This window comes from Lepisosteus oculatus, chromosome 12 (assembly GCF_040954835.1).
Source record: "Lepisosteus oculatus isolate fLepOcu1 chromosome 12, fLepOcu1.hap2, whole genome shotgun sequence".
NCBI lineage: Eukaryota > Metazoa > Chordata > Actinopteri > Semionotiformes > Lepisosteidae > Lepisosteus > Lepisosteus oculatus.
Window position 1 is genome coordinate 34,983,310 of NC_090707.1, and position 11,047 is coordinate 34,994,356.

At 40.0% G+C, this 11,047-nt stretch overlaps 1 protein-coding gene across 1 annotated transcript in view; it reads left to right on the forward strand.

The window, feature by feature from the left end:
- The window catches only part of cyp20a1 (cytochrome P450, family 20, subfamily A, polypeptide 1), a 32,892-nt gene extending 27,389 nt beyond the window's left edge, over positions 1 to 5,503 (forward strand). The window contains exons 12-13 of the mRNA XM_006636745.3: positions 733 to 822; positions 4,255 to 5,503. Coding sequence (XP_006636808.2) covers positions 733 to 822; positions 4,255 to 4,405 — 241 coding nt within the window. The 3' untranslated portion in view covers positions 4,406 to 5,503. The remainder of the gene's footprint in view (positions 1 to 732; positions 823 to 4,254) is intronic.
- Positions 5,504 to 11,047: the final 5,544 nt, after the last annotated feature.

Sequence of the window (11,047 nt, forward strand, 5' to 3'; positions counted from 1 at the left end):
GTTTGTGAATCCAAACATATGGCCGATCGCAAATCGCGTGCAAGATTGCTTGCCCTGATGCACATGCAGTACAGTCCAGTGGCCTCCAGATGTCGATGTAGCTGACTTAGATTTCACGCAACGAATTTGTCATGCAAATTTAAATGATAAATTCTTCATATGTCCATTTGTTGCGATGGAATTATAGTTTAGAGCCCTCTAGACATTGTGATAAAATTATCTCAACAACCTGATCCAGAATGGTTTAAATAACATGACTGCGTTTTTCCAGTTTTACAAGAAACTGTAGCTGTGTAAGCTAACGAACTCCAGCAAGTTAATAAACCAGACCTGTCGTTTTTAAATTCATCTGTACCATCTCCTAGAAACCTTTTCCTATACAGTTCATCTTGATTAGAATGTTAGTTTGCATAACCTTATGTAATAGACGCACAACATAACAACAGGTAAAATGCTCTGAACTGTTTTGTCATAACCATCTTCTTGTTTCCAGAAGGACTTCTCACATTTGTATACCATTAAAATACTGGGAGGGAGGGTGAAGTGTTTTAGCTCTGCTTTTGGCTCTGCCAAGACCCAAAGTGTTACCTCAGCTAAGTCAAGTGGATTTGTGAAGGTCGTACCTCGTCTGACCTTTCTTCACAGTCCCCGTTTGCTTGTAGCAGAAAGGCAGCTGTTAGGACTGCCTTTCTGCTACATTTTTTATGTAGGCTTCTTATCTCTGCTGTACAGGTTTGATCCAGACAGATTTAATGAAGAGTCTGCCAGGAGGAATCTCGCTGTGCTCGGCTTCTCTGGGAGCCAGGAATGCCCAGAGCTGAGGTAGCCACATGCTGTTTCTTATTCCATTATTTTCAAATGGGTCGCCCATCATCTCCAAAACGAGCCACCTCTGACGAGACTCGTTCAGTGAGCCGAAATGGCAGGAGGGAGCAGATAAAAGGCAGAGAGAATGGTATATACAGTACTTACAGGGTTTACGAGGATTTATGGAGCTGGTCTGCAGTAGATACATGTACAGTTGCAAGGCCCTCCTTGAGCAATTAATCAGCCTTAACTGTTCAGCCCCCAGAATGGCATGAACACTGCCAGATCCACAGACCAGAGCTCCTACCCCATACCTTCTCTGTCTTCTGTCTCAGAAACTAGAAATATTACTAATAATATTGAACTATTAATATTAAACCCGCTCACGACTGATTTAGGTAGACGACAGTAACAACATGTTCCACTTTAGGTATGTATACCAAATAAAATGGTCACAATACAGGGTCATGGTTTTTTCTGTACATTTCTTTAAAGAAGCCATAATGTGTACCTGTATGTATGGAGGCAAATGTAGTGACACCCTTGTCTAAAATAATTGTATGTCCTTGGTTAATAGTACCTTACCAACACTCGCTGCTGTGGCTGTACAGTGTATGAAATAAGAAGACATGCATTAGAATGTTGGCCACATCCTATTTCCTCTATTCCTGTTTTTTCCCCACATATCTATTACCTTTTTGTTGATTGTAAAGTTAGTTTTCTGTTCCTTTAATACTGCTCTTTGACAAGATTCATGCAGAGTACAAGTAACTGAATTAGCCTTTCTCTCTCTGTGGCTCTGGAGCTGTTCTTTCACCTATTGTAGTTTGAGCAGATTCAAGTCACCTGTTCAAGGTTGGGGATTATGAAAAAGGAAAGATAAATGGCAATTATTTTAATGTGTGAATGACTTGTATGTTCCTAATGTCTGTATGTACAATAGGACAGATACTATCATGGCTAAGGCAGTGTATTGTTTTTTAAAGCAGTTAGGTCCTTCACTGCGAACTTCGTCTCCTTCACTGTGTATAGTGTGGGGACTTGTGACTATGTCCTTTACTGCAACTAGGCCTTATTTCTTTACTTGTGACAGAAAGAAAGCTGGCCATCTGTTCAAACATAGCCTCCACAGAAAACGAATTAGATCTTCAATGTTCCATATTTTGACTTTTAATCTAAAATGACTTAATACGTATTTTTAGAAAAATGTTTTGCCTAATTTGTAAAAGGTTAAGCAAAGTAAGATAGAGAAATAATTGACTCACAGGAATGTGATGTCAATGTTAAAGAAATTAAAAAAGGTGATTTATGTTTTTGGTTTAATGCTCCTCAGATATATACAATATATTAATTTACAGCATTGGATAAATTCTCACTTTTGCTTGCTGTGCGCTTCGCAGCTTGATGCAGTGCTCAAGACACTATGTCCTGCATGTACCAGTTGCACACACAAAACGTTCTTGTGTATGTGTGCATGCAAAAAAATAAACTATGGGCATGATCCTCTTTGTAGTAAAACACTTCTTTTGTATAAAATGTACAAAACTGAAAGTTGAAATCATGTCCTCACCAGAACTTTTCAGCTGTGCTCTAAATACCCGATAATAATTTCTCTTTTGTGAAAAACTTTGTCAGAAAAATTCGATATCCATGATCTCCATGGTTTTTTCACTGCTGTAAGGACTGTTTATATTACACTCCCACATTAACATTGCATTGGCATCTGTAGTACACAGTGGGAAGAAATCGGTTACGCAGGAATATGAAAACAAAGTTGGAGTGGTTAAAATGCTGTAGATGCATAATTTCAAAGTTTCAGCAGTGAGTGATTTTGTGTTGTGTTTGAACAGGTGTTGTCTTACATGATGAAGCAGAGTTGTCTTTGGACCCTGGATTTTTTCATGGCTCAGAGAAACTTTGTAGCTCTTGTACATAGCACAACGGAAAAGTAAAAAAATTATGCAAAACAAGCTTCCAACTATGGCACTGATTAGTGTGATCACTGAGTGTGTGGCTATTGATTACATCACTCATATAAATATGAAGTGCCCTAATCATATACTGCTACACAGATAGAGGTGGTAAAATTGTGGAAAGCTTTTTTAGTACACAGCTGCATGGTTCCTCTTAAGAATCGGGTTACAGTGCATTGCTTGAACAGCTGGATGCATTTTTCCAGATTCTGACCAGCAGCAAGTAAATGCTGAAGGAGAAGAGTGGCACAAGGGTAATGGGAGGGGAAACTGGAGGGGTCTGGTTAATACAGCCTCTTTAAACCTGGGCCCAGTCAATAGGTGATCGTGACCAGTCAGGCTGCTACGCTATAGTGATCTGGGACTTGTGCAAACTGTGCGAGCTTGGATCAATGGAAACTCTCCAGCAACACACTGTGGAGCTTGTGTTGTGCAACATAGTGAATGGCTATAAGAGTACAATAATGCTATTCAAAGAATAGTGTGTATTGTCTTCACTACCCACCATGCTGGATAAGAGACGTAGTGGAATCAATCAAGCAATTAGTTGAGGGAATTAAATTTGGAAGAATTGGTCATTCCAGTGTTTCTTACACTCAGGTAACTATACAACTAGCAAATATAGATTGTAGGTATTTCAACATTTGTATTAATATTGCATAAACACCACTTTCCCTTTAAATGTGCTAAATTTAGTATATGTCTCTAGAAACTCATAGCATCTGCTCCTTCCCTCCTGGTGCTATTCCCTGCTATGGCACATGTCTTCATCAGTTGTTTCCAAATCTTATATATTTAACACATCACATCTCTGCATTTTCCTTAAGTAAACTCTTATCCTGTAGCAGCAACAGTCATTTGCATTTACTGTATAAAGAGCTTCTCATCACGAACCAGGATCACACAGCACTCCCTATTAAAACCTAAGATGAGTCAAAAATTATACACAGGCTTCCCGTGGGGTAAGGGAAGTAAATGACATACAGATTCATACCCATACCAATCCAAGGGCTGCAAAGACTGTGCAGCGTGACTGTGACTCAGATGCAAAACACCAAGGAAGATTAGAAAAAAAGAGGCAGCTGACTGAGTCAAGCTCTGTTCTTTAAACCACACTCCAGAAGTTATGTAGTAGGTGATAAAGTAATACTGCAAAATTGTTATGTTGGGCATAGAAGACAACAGTGAGAAGATTCCGTTAAAATATTCCTGCTGGAAGTCTAAGCATACTTTCTAACTGTTCACAGCCAGGGACGTGCTCTGGTTAATAACATAAAAATAACAAGATGTGGCTAATATGTCCACCTAGCTTGTTGAGTCGCTGGTGGTTAATTGATCCTTTGACCTTATACAGCCATTTCTTGAAAGAAGCCAGGGTATTGGCCTTATAATTAAAACTAGTTAGGTTTTATAGCCTAATTACAACCTACGCCTGTCTTATCTTTGTCCCGTGTTCCTTGTCTTGCCTCTGTAGGTTTGCCTACACTGTAGCCGCAGTGCTGCTCAGCACTCTTGTGAGGAAACTGAAGCTTCATCAAGTCCAGAGCCAGGTGGTGGAGGCACGGTATGATCTCGTCTCCACTCCCAAGGATGACAGCTGGATCACAGTGAGCCGGAGGAGTTAGGTCCGGCAAGGCTGGCTATTCAAGAGATCCAGTCGCACAGGGGTGCAACAGATATTTGGTTTCTGCAGGGGTGGCTGAAAATCTACCTTGGTGGAATGCCTGATGGCATCCTGACCTTTCACAGGAGATCATGACTTTTTTCTATCAGATTCTCTTGAACTGTTAACCATTCTAGTACACTCACTAACCAAAATATTAAGAACTCCCAGTAAATACATGGTGGTCTTCAGGAATATGAGGCAGACCTCAATTACCTTCCCTGAGCAAACGCCTGATCTCAACCCAACTGAAAAGCCTTGGAACCACAGCATCACCAGACCTGAAGACGATCATGTTAGAAGAATGGGGTAACACCGGACTGCAATTATTTCAGAAGCATGAGGCATACATACAGAGGCCCAACATTTTTCAGTGGGAATTCCTAATATTATAGCCATTTAGTATATATTAAATGCTCATCATGCTGACTGCTTGCATCTAATTTGATGGTTTGATTTAAAGCCAGGTGGAGTACGAGCATCTTTCATAACTGAAGTCTCTGACATTTCATTACCCAAGCTGGAGTATGTCCAGGACTAAACTAAAAGAGAGTTTTGAATGCTGAGGAATACTGAGGAAGCAGATAAGCACCAGGAACATCATAGGCAGCAATCCATGTATTGATCTGGCACAGCCGCCTCCCAGCATAGTACAGCTTTCAGGTGCAGTTTACGGGAATCGATTTGCAGTAAGCATCTTTGACTTCCCTGTAGCAGATCTGTCTTTCTCTTCATTCAGCATGTTCGTGTCTCTTCTGTATAGTGTAAGACCTTGTAGGAAAAACAAAGCCCATCTTATTCAAGGGCTAGATGTGTTTCTCAAAATGTGCAGAGAAGAGTATACTAAGGGCTGGGCGATGTGGCCGGTTTTGAGCCACTCGTATTCTCAGGAGCATCAATTAAAGTGTTAAACCCCAGGGATCCCATTAGCTGGATCCTTGTCCTTATGTCATAAACCAATCAGGCTTTGATCATGAAGCAGTCTAATGACTTTCCTAATTATTTCTCCTGCATGTTTTGACATAAAACTTGGAATTATTAAAATTGTGGTATGACTGCTTCTTTTGTGTGTGCATCTGTTCTACGATATTAAACAACAGGAGAGAATGTAATACTGTACTTCATGCTAGTGTTTACTGAGGAAGCTCATAGCAGCATGTTCCCAGTCATAAATGTCCTCTTACAATCCCCATTGTGACTGATGTCAGCATAAGTGAAAAGAAAAAACTGAAAGCTGAATATCAAGATTTTTCTATCTAAAATCTAAGGAGGGGGTTCTCAGACTTTGAGGTTCAAGAGTATTGTCATGAATACGTTTTGTGTTGAGTTAAAAAGTAGACAGGTTTGGATTATTAGGTGTAGTCCACCATGGTTCTAAAAATGAGTACCTGCCCACTGGAAACTGTAATGAACCAGTTAATACCATTGAGATAGTGCTTCAATTCAGTATCGATATGGGCACTCTAGTAATGTCTGAAAAGTATTTTACTTCTCAGCAATGCAGATATCACGCTTTTTTTTTCATTCAGTATTACAGGATGTTTCCAATACCAATACAAATATGAGAAATACTTGTCCTGTTCAGGGTGTTATTTTGTGCTGAATTTAGGACCTTGTTCTGTTGCATCTTGTCCACTTTTGACCTGACCTGAATTGAAAGGAAACTGTATGCAAATACTTACAGCTTTGCAAATGTCCTACATCCCTGCTTGTATCTCATGCTCTCAAATGTGTTTAATTAATTCATACATTCATTTGCACAATGTGCTATTTACACAGTGTAATCATCACAGTGCATCACGGACAGTAATTACAGCTTAGCATTCAGTATCGGACAGATTTTCAGCAAAAGGCAGGACCCTTGGCAAAGTATAAAAGCCATTGTTTAAAATACGATAAGGACTTTTATTTTCGGGAAGGAGGGAGTTCTATGTGGAACATATTAAAAGCCTGATATTGGAGTATTGTATAAGGTTCATCAATGCACGAATACTGTATGAAGGGAAAATATGCAAAACCTATTTCATTAAATAGGATGTGTATTTTTAATATTTGATACTTTAGCAAAATGTGCAATCCAGAAAGCAATTTTAAGTTACTTGAAAACATACACATACAGTTTATACTGCCTCAAGCATGCTATTTTTCTGTTGTGCCATAACATTGAACTGCTGACAACAGCAACCTTGATTTCCTGGATTGACTCGCAAGGGGGTGTTAAATATACATTTCTTACCAAGAGTCACCAAAAGGCAGCCCATACGCTTATCAGTGGCCCCAAAGCAATTGCAGGAACTAAGGCTATAGGTTGCACTAGTTGCATTTTTAGAAGACACTCGGATTTCTTACTGATAAGGAATACGAGGCTCTGGAAAACATAATTACGGTCTTAAATTTAAAAAAATAGCTGTTAGATTTATACTTTGTTTGTACAATAGCAATTTCATTGAGAAAGTAGAGGGGGAAAAAGCATTATGCAATGTTCCCTTTGGGAATTGTTCAAAGCAGTGGGATCATTGCTTGGCTTTGTATTGTGACATTGTGGGGTCGTCACCATTGAGAGTTTTTGGGAAGGAGGAGGTTCTGTGTGGAATAATAATAATTTAGAAACTTTTAACGAATAAAGAAAAGTACAGTTAGAGTAAATGGGGGGAAAAAACAAGGGCATACAGGTTTTTACAACCTGGAATAAATCGGATGCCAGAAATCGAATTCTATTATTAAAGGGTATTGTCATAAATGTGTTTGTGACAACACTCTGAGCCTCATAGTCTGATCTTTCAGTTGTGTTGTCCAGTCTAGAATGGGAAGACTACCTGCGCAATCGTTTCTTCCAGAGTCCTTGGGCTTGGAACGGTGCTTCACAAATAAAAGTTCTTCACCTGTTTTCCTTTAGCAATCAAAACTTCAGCTCTTCATATCACAGGACATAAGGCTGTGCTTGGTACACACCCTTTAATACCTTCAGATGCAAGATTATCACCCTCAGCTGAGCTGCATCACACAGGAAGCCATCAAATCAATGTTCTCTTTGCCTTCCTGGGAATATACTGTAGTTTCCTTACTGGAACAGGGCAGCAGAAACTACCAACTTTATTAGACAAGGCTTGGCCTACTTTCTTTTCACAATAGTTTTACTTTTGTTATAGCTGTTTTTTGGGTACATTGTGGGGAAAAAAAGTCAATTTCCTCCATTAGTGACACATTTTAGAAAGTTTTATGGTTTGTTAATCATTTACATTATTTATAGACTTTCGGTTTTGCCACAGATACCTTTGGTCCCCTTTTCACTCATGAATGCTGTGGTCGACAGAGCACCTTGTTCTTTTGCGAATAATTATTTTGGATTATTTCTAAGAACCTCCAGCCTGTAAAATCAGGTTTTGTGATGGGGTCAAGCAGCGTAAGAAAGATAACAACAGTGCACCTGTTCCTTTTGTTACAATCTGGGATACAGCCAAACCAGCTATTGACAGCCACATAATCTCAAAAGCCTACGCTCTGGGGAAAAAAAGAAACTCGTGACCTGGATAAAGAAGATAGATTCTTCATTGGCCATCACTGTAGAAATTTGTCTTTATCTCCTCCCTTAAGAAGTACTTCAACCATTAAACCACCCAAAGCACGACATAAAAATTACTGAAGTCACATAAATGAGTATTTTTCGCATTTTATGCTTAAGGTGCATGAAAACATAACAACAGTACATAACAGATCAATAAGTAAACAAATGGGAAGTGGAAGTGGGGAAATACATTTAATTATCTTCTCACAGCAGTTTTATTGCATTGGGAATAAAGAACTGTTTTTGCTTGACCTTGGTACCCTAAACCGTCTCTCCAACTATAGCATTACAAACTAGGGATCAATTGGGTGGAAGCACTGGTACGATGCGCAGCATTAGTTGTGCTTACTGGAAACAGATGCAAAACACTGCTTTGACCAGAAATCATCTTCTCTTCTTTTAATGATTAGAACTTATGCTGCTGCCACCTGTTTTTCTGATTTTTACTTGACACATCTGCTGTGCCAGCAGCCATATCACCCTGTAACTCTCAACTGGCAGCCCACTGAAGCTCAGCAGGGTTGAGCCTGGCCAGTACCTGGATGGGAGACCTGGGAAGGGATGGTTGCTCCTGGAAGTGGTGGTAGTGGGACCACTGGGGGGCACCTACCCTGCGGTGTAGGTCCTAAGGCAGGGACACTATTCTGTAGTGGGCGCCGTCTTTCGGATGAGACGTTAAACCAAGGTCCTGACTCGCAGTGGTCAGGGAGTTATCCCAGTGTCCGGGCCAAATTTCCCCCCTCGGCCTTTACCGTGGCCCCCATGTATGATTGGCTTGCACTTGCCCTGCGATGAACTGGCGTCCCATCCAGAGTGTACCCTGCCTTGCGCTTGTTGCTTGCCGGGTAGGCTCCGGCTTCCCACCACACAGTATGGTATAAAGCGGTTTGGCAAATGACATGACATATATGCTGTAGTAGCACATCAGACTCTGATAGTGCAGATCAGATTCTCTTAGTACAATAACTACGTGCTGCAGTTGCCGCATCCCATAAAGGTTTTCAGTAAAGGAATGCAATTTAAACAGAATCCAACAGATAAAAATAGCAAAATATATGCTTTTGTTTATGCCAAACCACAGGCTATAGAAATTGTTTCAAAAGGCATAAACTGACAGTACAGGTTTACATACTGAATAAGAATTCTCAAAGGGTCTCCTGCTATCAAGCAAAACAGATTTTTTGTTTTTGTCTACCCAATATCAACACAGAACTATTGCAAATGCAAGCTTATAGACAGCCGATTGTTTACCACACAAGACTCGATCGTTGTGTCTTAAGACCTCACAGAACGTTTTGTGTATGTGCGTATTTCCATCAGCAGTAACCTGAGAGAAGACTTTTGTCAAGACTCATTTTTTTGGAGAAGAAAAATTGGCTTGCATTTATGCTAATGCGCATTACGTAGTGTAATATCTGTTTGCTTCCCAACATTGTTTCATGTTATCCATCTTTGAGGTGTCAAATGTGCAAATAAGAGAGAATTAGGTACTCATCTAAATTTGCTTTTCTAACACACTGCTCTTTGGGAAAGTATAAATTGTGCCAGATGGCGGCACTTAAAAAAAATTGTGAAAAGCGCATTTTGGAAAATGACACAGATTTGTGAGCCAGTTTTAGGTCTTATCTCAAATCTTGGAAGTGACACATCAATCTTAGTTTTGGTCTCTTAACCACATGTTAGAGAAGCCTGCCCTTCAAATGAAAAGGGCTCTTATTACTTTTACAGGCTACGCTCACAATGGAAATAAGTTGAATTTATGCAATTGGTTCCAGTTAAAAAATGGAGTTGGAACAGAAGAGAGGGGGAACTGCAATTTAGATACCGGATTCCATAATATAAAAATAATTTAAAAGCTGAGTTATCTTCTTAGCTTCTTAATTTCACTTTTCAAATCTCACATGGACAGAACGTGAAAGGTTTCTTTACAGAATAACAGTAGTCTCTTAATTACAAGTTAACCTGGTTTCCAGATCATTGCTCATTTGCACAGGAGCAGGTGTTTCCAGGCCTGGTCTTGGTGACTCACACACCTTTCACTTTCACTCCACATGATCTCTTCACTCAGTTAAATCCTTAAGTGAGCTAACAAGTTCCTTGAAGTGAAACTTTGATTTTTTTGTTTCTTCTCAAAAGTTAAGGACTTAAAAGGAAGGTTACAAGTGAGAGACAGTTTGGCCCATCTAGACCATTTCGGAGTTGGTAGTTAAATAACTACTTTAGTAGTTATATTTCCTCCTGGCCTTTATCAATCATGGCCTCCTATCAATCCCCATCCACATCATTGAACTGGCTTCATCACTCTGTTCTCCTCCTCGCTGAGAGCTGGTGTGTGGTGAGCATACTGGTGCACTCTGGCTCCTGTTGCATCATCCAGGTGGGGCTGCACATTGGTGGTGGTGGAGGGGAGTCCCCATTACCTGTAGTGTCCTGGAGTCTGGAGTGTCCAGAGAGGTGCTATATAAGTGAAATAATTATTAATGTATTATTATTCTAATTGATTCAAGAATATCACTCAACAGTTTTTTGAAGGAAGCCAGGGTATCAGCTTCAACAACATGGCTAGTTAGCTTGTTACACACTCCACCAACCCTTAGTGTAAACAAGTGTCTTCTGTTATGAGTTTTAAATCCACTTCCACTGTTTTCTGGTTGGTGTTTCACTCTTCATTCTAAAGTCCTCTGGGTTGACTCAGCAGGAGCTGGTGGTACCGACTATAGACTCAGTGGGAGCTGGAAGTATTAACCGAAATGCATTTGTGAAATCAACATTTGTCGGTTCATATGCACTCTATTATAAAATCAATTAAGGGTTCAGTTGTGTGACCAAGAGGTCATCAGAAACAAAAAGCATGTGCGGGACCCCAGAACCGCATTTGGGAACCCCTGCGGTGGAGGACAGTGGAAATCAGCCATTTAATAATTGTATGCATTTTCTGTGCAGACATAACATATAAACGGCATAACATAGAGTATTATGTTATAATACCTTGAAGTATTCTGACCCTCGCATGTGATCCCTCTTGCCACGTAATAGAAG